At 39.6% G+C, this 19,392-nt stretch overlaps 1 protein-coding gene across 6 annotated transcripts in view; it reads left to right on the top strand.

Moving 5' to 3' along the window:
- The window catches only part of FGD4 (FYVE, RhoGEF and PH domain containing 4), a 257,216-nt gene extending 244,361 nt beyond the window's left edge, over positions 1–12,855 (top strand). For all 6 annotated transcript variants that reach the window (XM_037990137.2, XM_037990138.2, XM_037990140.2 and 3 more), the window contains 3 exons: positions 2,106–2,246; positions 6,600–6,740; positions 8,229–12,855. In XM_037990137.2, the coding sequence (XP_037846065.2) occupies positions 2,106–2,246; positions 6,600–6,740; positions 8,229–8,486 (540 nt within the window). In that variant the 3' untranslated portion in view covers positions 8,487–12,855. The remainder of the gene's footprint in view (positions 1–2,105; positions 2,247–6,599; positions 6,741–8,228) is intronic.
- The last annotated feature ends 6,537 nt before the right edge of the window (positions 12,856–19,392 follow it).

Raw genomic sequence — 19,392 nt, forward strand, 5'->3', positions numbered from 1 at the left:
TTCCTCAGACTTATTTTTGACTCACTACAGTACTTTTGTGATCAAAATTAAATTGAGAGCAAACAGCTTTTTTTTTGAGACGGACTCTTGCTCTGTCACCCAGGCTGGAGTGCAGTGGCGCAATCTCAGCTCACTGCAGCCTCTGCCTGCTGGGTTCAAACAGTTCTCCTACCTCAGCCTCCCGAGTAACTACAGGCAGGCTTCACCATGCCTGGCTAATTTTTTGTATTTTTAGTAGAGACGGAGTTTCACCATGCTAGCCAGGCTAGTCTCGAACTCCTGACGTCGTGATCTGCCTGCCTTGGCCTCCCAAAGTGCTGGGATTACAAGCATGAGCCACCATGCCTGGCCCAAATAGCTTTTTTTTTTTTTTTTTTTTTTTAATCAGGGTAAGACTTTTAAAAATCTATCATTGAGTTTGCCTGAAATTATTTTTGGTTTTGGCCTACTTGCCTTCAGTAAGCAAACAAAAAATGTGTTTGCATGTGCATTGTCAAAATACTGTGCTATGGTTTGAAAACAAACAAAAGGGATGGTATGTGTTTGCAGATACAGGTATGTCTAATTCTAAATCTCAGAGTAATTTCATTGTAATTATGAGCAAACAGTAGACCATTTTTATCATGAATTTTAAATGCTGTAAACCTACACCAAAAATTTGACTAATATATTTTCTTTAATACAATTTGTCTACTATAAATTGAGGGGAAAATATACTTCTATAAGCAAGAAGATAATTTGTTAAACTAGAAGATTTTAAACAATTATTCTATAATAGTAAAAGATTATCACTAAGAAATCATGCACATTGGCATCATATTCATTCATTGATATTCTGGAAATGTTTATTGTGTATCTGGTGAGCAGAATACTCAAAGACAGTCTATCCTGGAGCTTACAGCCCTGTAAGGGAGATAAAACAATCAAATAATAATGCAAGAATATAATTAAAAACTATAATCAGTGCTATGAAAGAAAATGCAGGGAGCACTGTCTGGGATTTGGAGGAGTCCTCCTTGAGGAACTGGAATTTGAGCCAACATCTGAAGGGTGAGCACAAGTTAACTTAGTGAAGCAGAGAGGAGAGAGGCAGTGAGCATGGCCTTTGGGAACTGTAAGAAACCAGTGGCACTGAAGACACAAGAGTCCAGAAAGAGGGCAAATTATGCAGGACTTTGTAGGCCCTGATTAAGGGTTGGTTCTTTAGCCAAGAGCAAAGGAAAGACTGAAGGATTTTAAATAGAGGAGGAATAAATCAGAGTAGCTTTTTTTTTTTTTTTTTTTTTTTTTGAGACAGGGTCTTGCTTTGTCACCCAGGCTGGAGTGCACTAGCACTGTCTCCACCTAGGCTGGTCTGGAACTCCTGGACTCAGGCGATCTGCCCTTCTCAGCTTCCCAAAGTGCTGAGATTACAGGTGTGAGCCACCACACCCAGCCAGATTAGCATTTTCCACTGTTTGGAAGATATTATAGCTTGGAGGAGGCATAAGAGTGGAGGCCTGTAAACCAGTAAGAATGCTACAAGGACCAGTCACAAGTAGAAAAGTAGCCATGGACTTGGGTTCTTATAAGGAAGTTGTGGAAAAATAGATCGAAGAAATATTTAGGAAGTAAAATCAGCGGGACTTTGTAAAATGGAAAATCCTTGAGTAAGATCGAAAGAGATTTTGGGGATGACTCCTGTGTGTCTGACACAGGACCAGTTGTATGACTGCCCCATTTCCTGCAATAGAGAGGACTGTGAGAGGGGACTGGGTTGGGAGGAGGGTGTGAGGTGGGGTAAGAGAGATCAGGGAAGGTCGTGAGCAGTTTGGAAAGGATATTGATGAACATCCAGAAGTATGAAGAGTCAAGATCTAGACTAAGCCTTTGAGTGACTTCTGCCTTTAGAGGCCAGGAAAAGAAGGATGAGTGAGCAGAGCTCGTCACAAACAGGGTTGAAACACCAAGATACGTACTTCTAGTGTTTATAGGGATGTTCTTTTTCTAACAAAAATCTGCCTTCTATGCTTAACATTTTCTCATTTATTATTGCCTATAACTGATTACTGCTTAAATCGTATCCTTTAAATATGATTACTGTTCATTTTTCTTTTAAATTTAAGGTGGTTTGTTGGAAATGCTCCGACTACAAAGCTCAACTTGAATATGATGGTGGTAAATTGAGCAAAGTTTGTAAAGACTGTTATCAAATCATAAGTGGATTCACAGACAGTGAAGAAAAGAAAAGAAAAGGAATTTTAGAGGTAAGAAATATTAAATATTGGATATCTTTTAGATTTTTTTTTTTTTTTTTTTTTTTGCTACGGACTCTCGCTCTATCGCCCAGGCTGGAGTGCAGTGGTGCGATCTCAGCTCACTGCAACCTCAGCCTCTCAAGTAGCTGGAATTACAGGCCCACACCACCATGCCGGGCTAATTTTTGTATTTTTAGTAGAGATGGGGTTTCCCTATGTTGGCCAGCTAGTCTCAAACTCCTGACCTCAGGGTTTCTGCCCACCTTGGCCTCCCAAAGTGCTAGAATTACAGGCATGAACCAACACACCCAGCCTAGTTTTTTATAGAAGAAACAGAATCCTCTTACCTATGAGGAATACAAATAGCATCTTTTTGTTATTTCTTTGAGTGTTTAACAGTTTGTGTAATGAGCAAGATTTATGATTTTGTTCTATTTTGCTGACTTTTGGGATTCTGCTTGGATGCATAGAAAAGAGGAGCCACTATTTAAATCAACATGCATTTAAGAATGAAATACATTGATTTCGTGGCAGTAGCTATAGCCAAATATTTCAGTATTAATTGGCATCTCTTCTAATACCCAAATTATTGTAGTATATTTTCTATAAAGGAAAGCTTTTACTCTCAATTTCATCATATTGGCTTTACAAACCACTTTAGATAAAAGTGCTATTACCTGACAGACTCTTCCAACTTATTATAGTAAAAAATCTAGTTTATTATAGTCATTTAATTGCCAGTGATGGTAATCTGATAACTGCATTGAAATATTACTGAAATGTTTCCCAAGTTAATTTGACTCATGTTCTAGAAAAAATTCAGACCCCCCCATGCCTGAGAACTATAATGCAGCTTATCTGAAATGAGTTTTACATCTAGAAATATTAACAATATAAGGGATAGGTTATATAATAAGGCCTTTGTGTCAGTAAGTTCAAGGTAGCCTGGAAAGTCTATAGAAGAATAGGCTCAGGATCAAAATGCTATGTATCTAAAATCATAGACCTACTTGATTTAAGAATTTCTAAAGAGGCTGGGCATGGTGGCTCAAGCTTGTAATCCCAGCACTTTGGGAAGCCGAGGCGGGTAGATCACGAGGTCAAGAGATCGAGACCATCCTGGCCCAATGGTGAAAACCCGACTCTGCTAAAAATACAAAAATTAACTGGGTGTGGTGGCACACACCTGTAGTCCCAGCTACCTGGGAAGCTGAGGCAGGAGAATCGCTTGAATCCAGGAGGCAGAGGTTGCAGTGAGCCAAGATCGCACCACTGCACTCCAGCCTGGCGACAGAGTGAGACTCCTTCTCAAAAAAAAAAAAAAAAAAAAAAGAATCTCTAAGGAATCAGTATTTATTGAGCATTTACATTGTGCATGCGTACAAGTATACCTATACACTTAAAAGTGTACAAAGGACACTTCTGTTAATTGAAAAAGGATGACATACTTCAAGGTCCATTTGAGGCTAAGCGTAGGCTTACACACTAAAGTCATTCTTCTAGGGTATAGATGTTACTTGTATGGCCTACCAAACCGGGGCTTTCTCAGGCAGTAAGGATGGAAAGGCATGCTTCATTGGACATCAGGAACACAGCCTCAAGACTTAATAGGAACAACTGATGAGACTGGCACAATATAATGAGTCAGGGAAATTGGTTTAGGGTCAGCTTCAGGCTGTATCTCTGAAAAATCCCTAGCTAGTTTTTTAGAGAACCTTATACTTGGGCAAAAATTAATCAATTACTTATTAGGTCAACTCATACAATGAAATAAATATATAGTATGAAGTCCATACATAGGAGATAAGTATGTACATGCACACATTAACTTAAATGCATATTTGAGACTGATTCTGTACCAGCTAGTATGTTATATGCTCTAGAACAGTGATCAACACACTTTTCTTTAAAGGGTCAGAGAGAAAATATTTTAGTCTTTGCAGACCAAGAGGCCAAACCAGGGATATTACATACATATTTGTAAGAAGAAAGAGAACAAATTTCTGCAATTTTTTTTTACAAAATTAAAATTAGAATATATTTATTTAGGCTTTTTAATAATGTGGATCGGCCGGATGCGGTGGCTTATGCCTGTAATCCCAGCACTTTGGGAGGCTGAGGCAGGTGGATCACGAGGTCAGGAGTTGGAGACCAGCCTGGTCAACATGGTGAAATGCTGTCTTTACTGAAAATACAAAAATTAGTCCATGCAGTGGTGTGTACGTGTAATCCCAGCTACTCTGGAGGCCGAGGCAGGAGAATCGCTTGAACCTGGGAGATGGAGGTTGCAGTGAGCCGAGATCGCACCATTGTACTCTAGCCTGGGTGACAGGGCGAGACTCTGTCTCAAATAATAATAATAATAATAATAATAATAATAATAATAATAAGGATCTACTAATAAGAATGGAATTAGTTGGGGGAGGATAACCTTTCACTTAATTGGAATCCGAAGTTAGTGTTCCCTATCATCAAATTAATTGTAAGTGGTTGCGTAAAAAAACTTTCCCTGGCTCATGGGCCATACAGAAACAACTAGTGGGCTGGATTTGGCTTGTGGGCTATCCTTTGCTAACCAGTGCTGCTTTAAAAACTGTCTGTGGCCAGGTGTGGTGGCTCACGCCTGTAATCCTAGCACCAAGGCTGAGACAGGTGGATCACCTGAGGTCAGGAGTTCAATATCAGCCTGACCAACGTGGTGAAACCCCATTCTACTAAAAATCAAAAATTACCTGGGCGTGGTGGCATGTGCCTGTAATCCCAGCTACTTGGGAGGCTGAGGCAGGAGGATCACTTGAACCTGGGAGGCGGAGGTTGCAGTGAGCCGAGATTGAACCATTGCACTCCAGCCTAGGCAACAAGAGTGAAACTCCATCTCAATAAATAAATAAATAAATAAATAAATAAATAAATAGTCTATGATGTAGCATCAGTTTTTTTCCCCGAACTATCACAGATCAATATTTTTGTAAAATACACCATAGTGTACTTGGGTATCATCACAAATTCCAATTGTTATAAAAGTTTAACACTTACTCCTACTTTGTGTGCTTACCAGAAACTGGTAACAAAACCATTTTGCTAACCTGGAGACCAGCATGGATAACACTGAGTAGGACTACCTGAAGAGTTTCAGAGATAGAAAATAGAAGCAAACAGTTAGTTTCCATAAGGCATATAATAAAAACTACCATTTAGTTAAATGGTTTTGTTCCCTTTTTTAGCATTTTTTTTTTTTTTTAGACAGAGTCTCACTCTGTCGCCCAGGCTGTAATGCAGTGGTGCGATCTCAGTTCACTGCAACCTCTGCCTCCCTAGTCCAAGCAATTCTTATGCCTCAGCCTCCTGAGTAGCTGGGATTTCAGGCATGTGCCACCACACCTGGCTATTTTTTTTTTTTTTTTAGTGGAGACAGGGTTTTGCTGTGTTGACCAGGCTAGTCTTGAATTCCTGCCTCAAGTGATCTGCCTGCCTCTGCCTCCCAAAGTGCTGGGATTACACGTGTGAGCCACCGCACCCGGCCTTTTAGCCAACAATTTTTATATTAGGAGGCAAAACAGAAAAAATAAATGACTCTAATGTATTAGCCTGTACTCACACTGCTATAAAGACATACCCAAGACTGGGTAATTTATAAATAAAAGAGCCTTGGCCGGGTGCGGTGGCTCACGCCTGTAATCCCAGTACTTTGGGAGGCCAAGGCGGGCAAATCACGAGGTCAGGAGATCGAGACCATCCTGGCTAACACGGTGAAACCCCGTCTCTATTAAAAATACAAAAAATTAGCCACGTGTGGTGTCGGGCGCCTGTAGTCCCAGCTACTCGGGAGGCTGAGACAGGAGAATGACGTGAACCCGGGAGGTGAGCTGAGATTACGCCACCGCACTCCACCCTGGGCAACAGAGTGAGACTCCGTCAATAAATAAATAAGAAATGAATAGATAAGAAAATGTACAATCATGCCAATCAATCAAATCCCAGCATGCCAATGTGTGATCTTGGGAAAGCTGTTTAAACTCTGAGCCTCAGAAAAAATGAAGATACTAACTTCTCAGTGTTGGTGTGAGGATTAAATGAAATAAGACATGTATTGAGCTAAGAAAAGTGCCTACATAGTAAGCAATCAATAAACATTTAACTCTTTAAATACAAGGTCTAGTTATATAAAGAGCTAAAATTGGCTTAAATATTTTCCATGTTAAAATGTTTAAACGATAATTGCAAATGAATCTTTTGGACAGTCCAGGGAGACATTTTATATAAACACATTGTACTTTGTGAATATTTCCTTTTAGTTGAATGACTTCTCTATCTGGTTTGTTGTGTATTCATTCTCTCTTTCTTTCCATTATATTTTTCTAGATTGAATCAGCAGAAGTATCTGGAAACAGTGTGGTGTGCAGCTTTCTTCAGTATATGGAGAAGTCAAAACCTTGGCAGAAAGCTTGGTGTGTGATCCCCAAGCAAGACCCTCTTGTGCTGTACATGTATGGTGCCCCCCAGGTATCTAAACCACATCTGTCTGAAGGGATAGATGCCCTTGGGGGCAAGGGAAAGCAAGTGGACAGTGGACTCAAAATCTGTAGAACAAGAGTTCAGGCAGTTTCACTGTTTCATTAAAATTGAAAAATAATGAGTAAAGTTCAAGTTTGTTGTTTAAGCTGATTGATTCATTTTATAGCCTATGTTTTCTTCAGTCTATGGATCGTCTGTCCCCTTTCTTGTCTCATTCAATGGGTTTGAGAAAAGATGAGTTGAATTAGGAATGAGCATGAGGAGGAGGGGAAGTAAGATGGGAGAAACAAGCCTTTTTAATGATAGGAAAACATTAAGAAAAGATTCTTTAATTTTGTTTTTTGTTGTTGTTGTTGTGTTGTTTTCTTTGTGATAGCGTTTTGCTCATATCACCCAGGCTGGAGTGCAATGGCGCCATCTCGGCTCACTGCAACCTCCACCTCCCGGGTTCAAGTGATTCTCCTGCCTCAGCCTCCCAAGTAGCTGGGATTACATGTACCCACCACCGCAACTGGCTAATTTTTATATTTTTAGTAGAGATGGGGTTTCACTATGTTGATCAGGCTGGTCTTGAACTCCTGACCTCAGGTGATCCACCACCCCCCCCCCCCGGGCCTCCCAAAGTGCTGGGAATAAAGGCATGAGCCACCGCACCCAGCCAATTTTGTTTTTTATTTTATTTTTTCTTCTTGCTCAATGGCTAGATACCTGAAAAAGGTGTTTAAGAGGAAGGGGAACTTAAAATCAATCTTGCATTATCATTCAGTAACAATTTTTTGAGAACCCCACATATATGGATCTGAGATAAATCTATGGGAACAATGACCTGCAGGTTTAGCTTTTAACGAGAGCAGCACCAGGTCCTATGATTGTGTTGTGCTTGAAAAATCAAATGTACAACACTTAAACGAGTTATGCATTTACTCTGAAATATAAAAATTTTAAATATACCTGTTGTATTTTAGTCTATAAATTAAGGGCTGGTAAAATTATTTTATTTTGAAAATAGACTGAAAATGACAAACTATATAGCTTACTCTCCTTTATTGCTTTTCCTATAAGCTTTCTATGTCCATAAATAAGTTGATGAGGGAATGAATGAATCACCAAATAAAACTGCCTTTAGTAATGAGATTATCATTAATGTTTGCTGGTTTAATACAGTATGATGGTGATTGTTTTCTTCCCCTTTTCACTGAATGAAGAGTTGAATGGGCTCTTTCACAGAGAGGAGGGTGTAGTGTCTCTGAGTCCTAGCTGATTTGGGTGTCAGCTCTCCTTCATTCAGCTAACATTATCAGTGGCCTCACGTACAGGCTCTGTACTACGCAATGGGATTGCCCTCTGTGCCCATGGAGAACTCACTGTTTAAGTCTGTTTGGAACAGTGGTAGGAAGAGAGATTTAGTAGGAGCAAGGGACACATTTAACAAGCGAATACATCTCCTGCTTTTAATGTCTGATGTTTTTGTTTTAGGACGTCAGAGCCCAGGCCACCATTCCCCTTCTGGGCTATGTGGTGGATGAAATGCCAAGGAGTGCAGACCTGCCCCACAGTTTCAAACTGACCCAGTCTAAGTCTGTGCACAGCTTTGCTGCAGACAGTGAGGAACTGAAGCAAAAGTGGCTGAAAGTCATCCTTTTAGCTGTCACAGGTGAGACACCAGATGGTCCAAATGAGCATCCAGCTACCTTGGATGATCATCCTGAACCTAAGAAAAAATCAGAATGCTGAACTCCTCAGGACCAACCACGGTGTGGAGGTCTCAAGACTCACAGCTCAAGACATTCCCAGCTCTTCTTACACATCTGCTAGCACTTTATGTTGAAAAATATAGGCTCATAAATGCATCTTTTGAGGACTGTTTTCCTATGTTTATGTACTCTTAGTGAAATTAGTGTGCAGAGTCATTCTACCGATAAAGTTTTGAAATAATGTGAAAACTGGAGCATTTTTTGAGCTATTCCTTGAATATGTGCTTTTTTGTCTTGAAGAAATGGTATCAATTGATTCTGCCACTGTCAGGTTAGAATGAGCACTTTGATTTAAGAAATCCTTTCATGTCTTCTCTTTCACATGTAGGACCTGGAACCGTTTGAAAGATATACCTCCATGTTACCAAAATAGATCCATGGTGAAAAATACAGGGACAGTTTAGGCTATTGTATTAACTTATTGAATTTAGTTTATAAATCTTTAGCTGCATAAATGATGTCTGTTCTTTTAAAACAAAAGGACAAATTGTTGTGTTCAGATTTTGGATTTATGAAGAAGAGATAACTTGTTTTTGTAGAAATACTCCTAAGAATATCTTAAGTATATAGCAATTATGTATATATAGTATTGAATATATATATATTATACATGCTTTTCTCTTTAGCTTTGGGTTCACATTCATCTCTAATTTATTTTTTAAATATAAAGCATGGTTTATCTTGGAATTGAGCAATGTTCTAAACTGAAGAAATGTTTTGGTGATTTATGTTTTGCTGATTGGCATTTGAGGGTATTGATATTTTTATAATAAGCAGTAATTTATGTGGCATGGGATATATTTGTGAATTCCAACAATACTTTTAAAGTACCATTTTTTGTTTCTGTGCCTATTTAAAACAGTGCCTCTCTTAGAAGGTGCTATTAATATAAGATGAGGGTTCAGTTAATGCTTCAGTCTTGATTATTCTAAGATTAAAGTGCATTTTGGTCACTGGGACAGTCAAAGTTGTACAGGTTATTTTACCTTTTACAATCCTGTAATTGTTGCAGTAGTTAACATCAGCATGTACAAAAATTTTCACCAAAACCCAAACTTTATGAGACACCTGACCTTTTACAGAACTAGGATATGTGGAAACCACATTTATTGTAATGTTTTTCTTTTCCATAAGATGATTGAGCATGGTTAAATGAGGTCTCTATATAATGAGCACTTAGGATAACTGTGTGGGGCTTTTCCTTTGTCCGAATGAAACAAAATCCACATGTGATAACCTATGTTTGGGGCAGGAGCTGGTCACATGGTTCCTTGTCATGAAGGCTGCTCTTCACTCTGTTGTACTCGTGATTAAAATCTCACACTGTTTACTTATTTAACTTAATCCTTTTCTCAAATTAAACCTTTTTTTACACTGTCATACCCCAAGCATTCTCACTTTTTAATGTACCAGTCTGCTAGAAATCTACAAGAATGACCCCACTATCTTTAGGATTTAAGGATTACACCTTAGATGTAGAATAGAATTTGAGACTGCCACACATTTGTTCAGGCCTTGTTACTTTATGAAATATCTTATTTTTTCCACCCCAGAGGAGCAAGTGAACCAATTATTGCTGACATAATTAGGTTCCCTTCCTCCATAAAAGGAGTGTCAGCCATGATCATTAACATTAAACCAAATACATGGAGCCAAAAAGAGAGAAAAGTGGCTTCTTAGGCCCTATTAAATCAGGGAAAGACTAGAAGAAAATTGACATTGCTTCTCTTTTTTAATGGCCAACGGGGTATGTGTGTGATATATACTCAGAGTGGTTTTTTGGTTTTCTTAATCTCAAGAAAAGAGAAGCAATGGAAATATAGAATGATTAGCAGGGGAAGAGGACTTTTTAAAGTGTGGCTAGAACAGTGGTAGTGTATGGGCCAATGGGAAGATTTATGAGTCAGATTATTTTTGAAAACTATTTTCAAAAGCAAGAAGACTACACTTTCCCTACCAAAACAGAAGTAACGTGAACACACTTAAGTTTTGGCTCAATAAATATCAATGTTACTTAACTTAGATCATTGAAAGAATACTCATGTAAACATAATGTTTATTATCATGCTCTTAACAGTTATTATCTTTAATTTTTTAAATGAGAAGCAGTAATACTAGAAGAGAATTTCCAGTTATCTGGTCACCGTATTCACTTTCCACCCCACATTCTTCAGCTAAACACAAAGAGAAGCAGTGAAACAACCTTACCTGCTTCTCTCTTATTAAAGAATCACTCATGTTTTTACTCAATGAAAGGTAAAGGAATTCTGTTAGCCATTTATTAAACAATTCAACCAAGAGACCTCAAAGTATGATTGATGATAAGAATAATCAATGCCTTTTCCTTTCCAAGATACTTGAGCAGTTATGACAAACTGAACCTAAAAATATCATTGGTTGCTTTCCCATTAAAACCAACGTTGCCTATGGGTGTTAATTCTTTATTTTCACTCATTTGGTGCTTTCCAAGTCATCTTTTCTTTAAAGTGCCCTTCCTCCAAACTTTACAAAGTACTTCCTTGACAGAATTGCTGTTCATTACAAAACATTTCAATATTTTAAGCTTAAATTTTGCTTTTGCTGAAAGCCTACCATTTGGCATATTAAGTATGAAATATAGTGCAGACTTTTATCTTGGTTTTAAGTGGGGCTCGATAAGAAAAAACACCAGCCACTTTTGTAATAATGGCATCACAGTGTCATCATGTATGCAAGCAATAAAACTCTTCAGGGTATGGTTTTATACCAAAAATTTAATATGAAGGCCTCTTGCCACAAGAATATAGAGAATTATATTAACTTTCTAGATGTGATACGGTAATTCAAATTGCAGAGAATAAGGAAGGGAGATGGGAAGGGATATCATTCCTTGGATTTTAAATAACTATCAAGAACAGTTTTACTTTAACAAAGTAAATGGATAGAAAAAGCACATTTTGTTTTCCATGAAGTTTAATTTGACATCAGGTTTGTGTACTTCACTAGGTGACTTACCCCAATTTTTAAAAAAATTATTAAACTTTTTACAGAAACTAACCTTTTAAATGTACCCTTTCCCCATATATATACACATACACATTAGGATTTTTTTTTTTTTAAGAGCACTTGTTCTAGTTATAAATGTATAAAGAAAATGATAAAGTTTGTGGTACTGCAGGGTCGTTAAAGATTCTTTGATGCCTTCTAAAAACTTTTATCAAAAATTCTTTTGAGTTCGCAATTCTGTTTTACTTTTCCTTGTCCCTGCTTTTGGAAACAGGGTTGTTGCTTTTGTTTTCTGGTTCTATTCAAAGCCTTAAGTTCTTAATCTGAGCATATTGTCTGTGATACATTTCTGATGATCTTTCTGGACTAGATACATCCTGAGTACCAAGCACCAACTGGAGCAAGTAAACTTCTAGGGAACAAGTGTCTTGGGTTTTACAGGTATCTTTGCTATAATGCAAAGTAGATTAATGAAGATTTCCTATATCATATGATATTTGTGTTAGTGGGTCTAAGATTAAGCACATGATATTTATAAGCTAAAATTAAAAGGCAAGAATGTCTTAATGTTTTCATTCTTAAATTTTGTATTCTCCAAGAATGTATTAGTATATGAACTGTGGCCAACCAGTTCCTGTTCTTTGGACTGTATAGACATATGTAGTGGATCGTGTTGCTTCCTCATTCTTACCAATTTTATTAGAATCAAACTACTTGTTATTTTCATACTATTATCTACTATAGATTCTCAGCTTTAGAAAATGACTATGATACATAAAGACCACTAGGTCAACTTAAAAACCCTTTCTGTGAATTTATACATGTATGTATATATGTAAAAACACTGTTGATTTCCAATTCTGTCTTTCCATAGAAATGAAGTTTTTCTATCGAAATTGTTTAACTTAAATATTTTAACATAAATTATTACATGGATCTTTATGTATAATTCATCCTTATATATACCCCTTAATCACATAGTCATGAGAAGATAACTTGCTTTCTTTACAGAAAGGGCAGAAAGGAATAAGATAAGAAACAAGCAAGAATGAAGAGAGATATAGGGGAGAGACTGCTGGTCTCCAGACCACAGAAATGTATTTTAAAATAAGAGGAAATATTTTAACTGCAGAAGGGATATAAAATATAAATCTATGTAATTACATGCTGATGGGATCCATTGCACCCAGGTTTTTTATCTTGGCCTGTAGATGCTAGACTGTGATATCTTGTTACTCTTTTTCTCCTTTGGGCTTTTACAAAATAATTTCATTCTCAGATCATTTTCTGTACTGTTTACTGAGGCAAAAAAAAAAAAAAAATCTGAAGTCAATCATGGTCTTCTACTTTCTGGACTAAGCATTTGGCAGAATGCAGTATCTTTTCTTGTGTTTTGACATGAAATAGCACATGGCTTCTACAAGATAGTTTTAACTTGTTGGGGTCACTGGGAGTTATATGATAATCAACCCCTTTTCCTAAAATTCATTGTGGTAGTTTTAGTGGAAAACGTAAATCAAGAAATCTTATATCGTATTTTAATAAATGAATACCAAATACATAGTGAAATATAGGTTTGGGAAGAAACTAGTCTGTGGGGACCATTGTGAGAGAATCACATTATATATTACACAGTATATGGATATTGGAATGTATCACTGGGGGGGGTTCTCTTCATTAGCAGAACAGTCATGTCTACCTGTATATAAGACTTTTTTTCTTTTTTTAACCAAACTAGCATTTCATTTTGTGAGTGACAATTGACATTTAAAAGTAACAGAGGCCGGGCATAGTGACTTATGCCTGTAATCCCAGCCCTTGGGAGGCCGAGGTGGATGGATCACTTCAGGTCAGGAGTTCGAGACCAGCCTGGCCAACATGGTGAAACCCCGTCTCTGCTAAAAAAATAAAATAAGCATATCTGGGCCAGGCGCGGTGGCTCACGCCTGTAATCCCAGCACTTTGGGAGGCTGAGGAGTTCGAAACCAGCCTGGCCAACATGGCAAAACCCTGTCTCTACTAAAAATACAAAAATTAGCCAGGTGTGGTGGTACATGCCTGTAATCCCAGCTACTCGGGAGGCTGAGGCAGGAGAATTGCTTGAACCGGGGAGACCAAGGTTGCAGTGAGCCGAGATTGCACCACTGCACTCCAGCCTGGGTGACAGAGTGAGACTTTGACTCAAAAAGTAGAATAAGCGTTTCTGGATTTTTCTTTTGAATTCTTGACTGTAAGTTTGAGAATGTATGTTTTTGGAATTCTACAGTTGACTCAAGTGTGAAAGTATCACAAGTAATTTTTCTTTTCTAGCTATGTGAATGTAAAATACTTGCAGATAATGTATATATTATGTAACATATGTATATTTGGTCATAAAAGCAGATAATTGGAAACATTGTAAAATTAAGCACTTTAATTCCTATTAAATATTAAACATTTGTATCTTGTAAATAAATACATCCTTAAATTAATTCCAAAGCTTTACATGTTATTTCAACTCATGTTCAGTTCACAGTGATTTCGGTTGTCTGCTCAGGAAAATTACTCCAGTAAGGTACTGATACTCCTACCTCCAACCTACCCTCTGCCAAAAAAAAAAAAAAAAAAAACCAGTGTAAGTCTTTCAAGAATAAAGCTTAGGACAGACTCAAAGTTCTCCAAGTGTAGAAACCGTGGCTTCTGTTTGTTATAGCTCCAAGTCTGGATCTCCAACAACCGACAAAACAGTGCTGCTCCATACCCGAGGAAGCGATTGCTTTGCTCCATAGTTTGTGGTATTTGCCTACATTCTAAAGGCTTACGCAGTTGGCCCACAGTGTCCGTGGGAGACTGGTTCCAGGACCACCCACAGGTACCCAAATCTGCTCATACTCAAGTCCCTGAGTCCCTGCTCAAGTCCCTGCTCATACTCAAGTCCCTGAGTCAAACCTCTGTATTGGTAGGTTTTGCATCCTGATGGAATACCATGTTTCATCCACATTTGGTTGTAAATGTGGAACCCATCAATGCAGAGGGCTATATTTATTGAAAAAAGCCCACATATAAGGACCCGTGCTTCAATCCTTTGTTGTTCAAGGGTCAACTGTATACTGAAACAAGCATGAAAAGAACTCAAACTGTTCAGGCCGGGTGCAGTGGCTCATACCTGTAATCCCAGCACTTTGGGAGGCTGAGGTAGGCGGATCACGAGGTCAGGAGCTGAGATGGCGCCACTGCACCCCAGCCTGGGTGACAGAGCAAGACTCTGTCTCAGAAAAAAAGTCTTAGTCCTGCTCTTACTGGTCATATGATTTAGACAATTTACCTAAATCCCAACTATAAATTCTTGTGGTCATTACAAGAACCAACGCACTTGGTGACTATGAAACCCCATGCAAATAGTATGTCATGGAACACTTCCGAGTTTCATACAGCTACTCAATTGACTTCAGCCTTTTTAAGCCCTGAAGAGGAATCCTAATTACTTTCACCGTGATTTCATAACTAAAACATTTCCAGGGATAACCCTTCATAGAAGCCTATTAGCTTTTTTAGGACACAAAGAACTAATCAACAATTTTTAAATTGATGCTTTAAAGCAATTGGCATCAGCTGAAGGATTCTGTAAAATAAACTGCCCTTGGCTCACCAAGGGACCCAAATGTGGTTTGGGTCCACATTACATCAGAGTGGCATAATTCAAGGCTTCTCAAACTCTAATGTACATATGAATCACCTGGGGATCTTGTTAAAACTGCAGACTGACAGTGGCCTGCGATGCAGTTCTAACAAGCTCCTGAGTGGTGCTGCTGCTCCTCAAACCATCACTGGAGTACCAAGCTTAGAGTGGGAAGGACTTAGTGTCTGAGACCATTGACTAGAAATCCCTGGCTCTACCACCTATGTTTGGACCTTGAAGACTTGTGAGACTTAAATGAGACAATCATACATTGTCTGGCCCATATGAGGTATTCAGTTCATAATTGGTTTTTTTATTTGTTTTTTTTTTTGGTTTTTTTGGTTTTTTTTGAGACGGAGTCTTGCTCTGTCTCCCAGGGTGGAGTGCAGTGGCTGGATCTCAGCTCACTGCAAGCTCCGCCTCCCAGGTTTACGCCATTCTCCTGCCTCAGCCTCCTGAGTAGCTGGGACTACAGGCGCCCGCCACTACGCCCGGCTAGTTTTTTGTATTTTTAGTAGAGACGGGGTTTCACCGTGTTAGCCAGGATGGTCTCGATCTCCTGACATCGTGATCCGCCTGTCTCGGCCTCCCAAAGTGCTGGGATTGCAGGCTTGAGCCACCGCGCCCGGCCCATAATTGTTAATAGAGATAATTTTTGTTAATTCAAAAATGTGCAGCCCTGACTGCACATTTGAATCACCTGCAAAGTAGTTAGAGTCATTCCCTGGTCCCCGTCCCTGTCCCCCTCAAAAAATTTTATTTATTTGTCTGGATTGGCCTCTGAGTAATAGTCGGTTCAAAAATTCCCCAGGTGATTCTGATGGAAAGCACTGAATGAATGTTTATTCAGTGCTTAGTTCTGTGCTAAGTACTATATTTACATTATCACATAAAAGCCTCACAATAACATTCTAAGATTCAGATAAGAAAACAGATTTGGCCGGGCACGGTGGCTCATGCCTGTAATCCCAGCACTTTGGGAGGCAGAGGCAGGTGGATCACTTGAGGTCAGGAGTTCAAAAACAGCCTGACCAACATGGTGAAACCCCGTCTCTACCAAAAATACAAAATTAGCCAGGCATGGTGGTGCACACCTGTAATCCCAACTATTTGGGAGGCTGAGGCAGGAGAATTTTTTGAACCCGGGAGGTGGAGGTTGCAGTGAGCTGAGATAGCACTATTGCACTCCAGCCTGGGCAACAGGAGTGAAACTCTATCCCCACCCCTCCCCTCCAAAAAAGAAAGAAAACAGATTTAAAGAAGCTAATAATTTGTCACTCAGCTGTTGATGTCCTCTCTTCTACCCTTACCCATTTTAAATCCAATGTTCAGTCACTGATCACTCCCTCTCATTCACTCACTTCCTTCGCCACGTCTAGCTTTGTCTTGCTTGGCAAAACCAAATCCCCAGTTTACTGAGTTCTGTTTTCATACTTGTACCCATGTGGCTGAACAGAGAAGATTGGTTTCACCTAAAATTCATTACTAGGTCATCACTACTTCCTCCTGAGACCTCCACTATATCCCCAATCCTCCATCCCAATAGATGACCTTCCTTCCCACTTTAATAAAATATAAGCAATTGGCAGGGCACAGCCTCCCACAACCGTACCTTTTTTTTTTTTTTTCCGAGATGGAGTCTCACTCTGTTGCCCAGGCTGGGGTGCAGCGGCGCGATCTCAGCTCACTGCAAGCTCCTCCTTCCAGGTTATGCCATTCTCTCCTGCCTCGGCCTTCTGAGTAGCTGGGACCACAGGCGCTCGCCACCACGCCTGGGTAATTTTTTGTATTTTTAGTAGAGACAGGGTTTCACCGTGTTAGCCAGGATGGTCTCGATCTCCTGACCTCGTGATCCGCCCGCCTCAGCCTCCCAAAGTGCTGGGATTACAGGCGTGAGCCACCGCGCCTGGCCAACACAACCATATCTAAGCCACCTATTACCACTTGAGACCATATACTCTCTCTCTCCCTGCCTATCCATGTTCCTCTCCTAATCGGTCCCTCAACTGTGCACAGTATACAATTCCCCATTCACCTGCCATTCCCCCTTTCTCATGTAATGTCAGATTCCCTCTTGAATCTTATTAGCGAAAACCTGCTATAATTCTTCCCAATGTAAGCCTCTTCACTCCTCTTTTCCTCCCATTAGCAGCAACACTCCTTGAAAGACTTTTCTATACTTACCGTCTCCAATTCCTCTCTTCCCATTCTTTCCTGAACGGATTCCAGTCAGCATTTTGCACTCACCATGTCACTGAAACCGCTCATATATCAAGGTTACCAATAACTTGTATGTTGCTAAATTCAATAGTCAAGTTCTCAGTCCTCATCTTAGTAGCACTTGATCTACTTGATCATGCTCTCCTTAATTTACTTTTTCCCTTGGCTTGTAGAACCCCAAACCCTTGGGGTTTTTTTTTCTATTTATGTATTTATTTTAGAGATGGGGACGTCTGTCTATGTTGACCAGACTGGTCTTGAACTCCTGGACTCCCATCTCAGCCTCTCGAAGTGCTGGGATTACAGGTGTGAGCCATAGCGCGCAGCCCCAACCCCTGATTTTCTTCTCTTGGACCCTTTCTTGGTGGTCTTTGTTGTTTTTCACACCTCTCAGGGGTGTCTCAGGCATAAGGATGTTCTGAATTATCTCTGTTATCTGCACTCATTCCACTAGTAATCACACATACTTTCATATTTTCATTGTCAACTCTGAACTTTCTTTATTTTTATTTTATTTTATTTTATAGTTATTTATTTATTTATTTATTTATTGAGATGGAGTCTCGCTCTGTCATCAGGGTAGAGTACAGTAGTGTGATCTTGGCTCATTGCAACCTCTGTTTCCCAGATTCAAGCGATTCTCCTGCCTCAGCCTCCTGAGTAGCTGGGACTACAGGCACGTGCCACCAAGCCCAGCTACTTTTGGTATTTTTAGCAGAAACGGGGTTTCACCATGTTGGCCAGGATGGTCTTGATCTCGACCTCGTGATCCACCCACCTTGGCCCCCCAAAGTGCTGGGATTACAGGTGTGAGCAACCGCTCCTGGCCCCAATTTTGTTTTTATTTATTTATTTTTGAGACAGAGCCTTGCTTTGTCGCCCAGGCTTGAATGCTCCCTGCAACCTCTGCCTCCCAGGCTCAAGCAATCCTCCCCACTCCAGCGTGAGTGACAGAGCAAGACCCTGTGTCAAAAAGAAAATAAAAAAGAAAAAGAAAAAGAAAAAAAGGACTTCAAAATATAATGGTGAAAATCTTAGTCAACCTTTGTACAGTGGATTCTTGTTTTTAAAAAATCAGTCTCAGAGGTAGGCATCATGCCTGTAATTCAGCTGGGAGGCTGAGGCAGGATGGTCACTTGAACCCAGAGTTCGAGACCAGCTTGGGTAACGTAGCAAGACCTGTGGCTTAAAAAAATAAAATTAGGCTGGGCGTGGTGGCTCACGCCTGTAATCCCAGCACTTTGGGAGGCTGAGGCGGGCGGATCACGAGGTCAGGAGATCAAGACCATCCTGGCTAACACAGTGAAACCCCATCTCTACTAAAAATATAAAAAATTAGCCAGGCATGGTGTCAGGCGCCTGTAGTCCCAGTTACTTGGGAGGCTGAGGCAGGAGAATGGCGTGAACCCGGGAGGCGGAGCTTACGGTGAGCTGAGATTGTGCCACTGCACTCCAGCCTGGACGACAGAGTGAAACTTCATCTCAAAAAAAGAAAAAAAAGTTAAAATATATATATATATATATATATATATATATATATATATATAGAGAGAGAGAGAGAGAGAGAGAGAGAGAGAGAGAGAGAGAAAGTCATATAGGCTCAGCCCACTACCACCACCATTATCACAGCACCTGGCCTGTGAGGAAACTAGAGGCTGCTGACGACTGTCCCAGAAGGAGCTGGAAGTGCTGAAGGACAGACGTCCTGAGGAAATGGGACTGGAAGAGTGAAGCTGGCAAATGGTTTGGATAATGAGCTCCTAGGCTACCGTCACTTTCTTATAGAGGAAGTGATTCATGCATTGTTTTGTCCTGCAGGTAAGCAAAAACAGAAAACCAGTTTGCTTACCCTCTTAGTAAAGGAAACTCTGCTTTCGTAAAATAAGATTAGGGCCTCATAGCCTGCTGTGGCATTTTCACAAAAATTGCTATTTTTAGATGATCACTTAAATATGTCATTATCATACACTGAACAAAAATAATTACTGTGCAAAAAATTAACTTAAAAATTGTTTCCACATAG

This window comes from Chlorocebus sabaeus, chromosome 11 (assembly GCF_047675955.1).
Source record: "Chlorocebus sabaeus isolate Y175 chromosome 11, mChlSab1.0.hap1, whole genome shotgun sequence".
Taxonomy (NCBI): domain Eukaryota; kingdom Metazoa; phylum Chordata; class Mammalia; order Primates; family Cercopithecidae; genus Chlorocebus; species Chlorocebus sabaeus.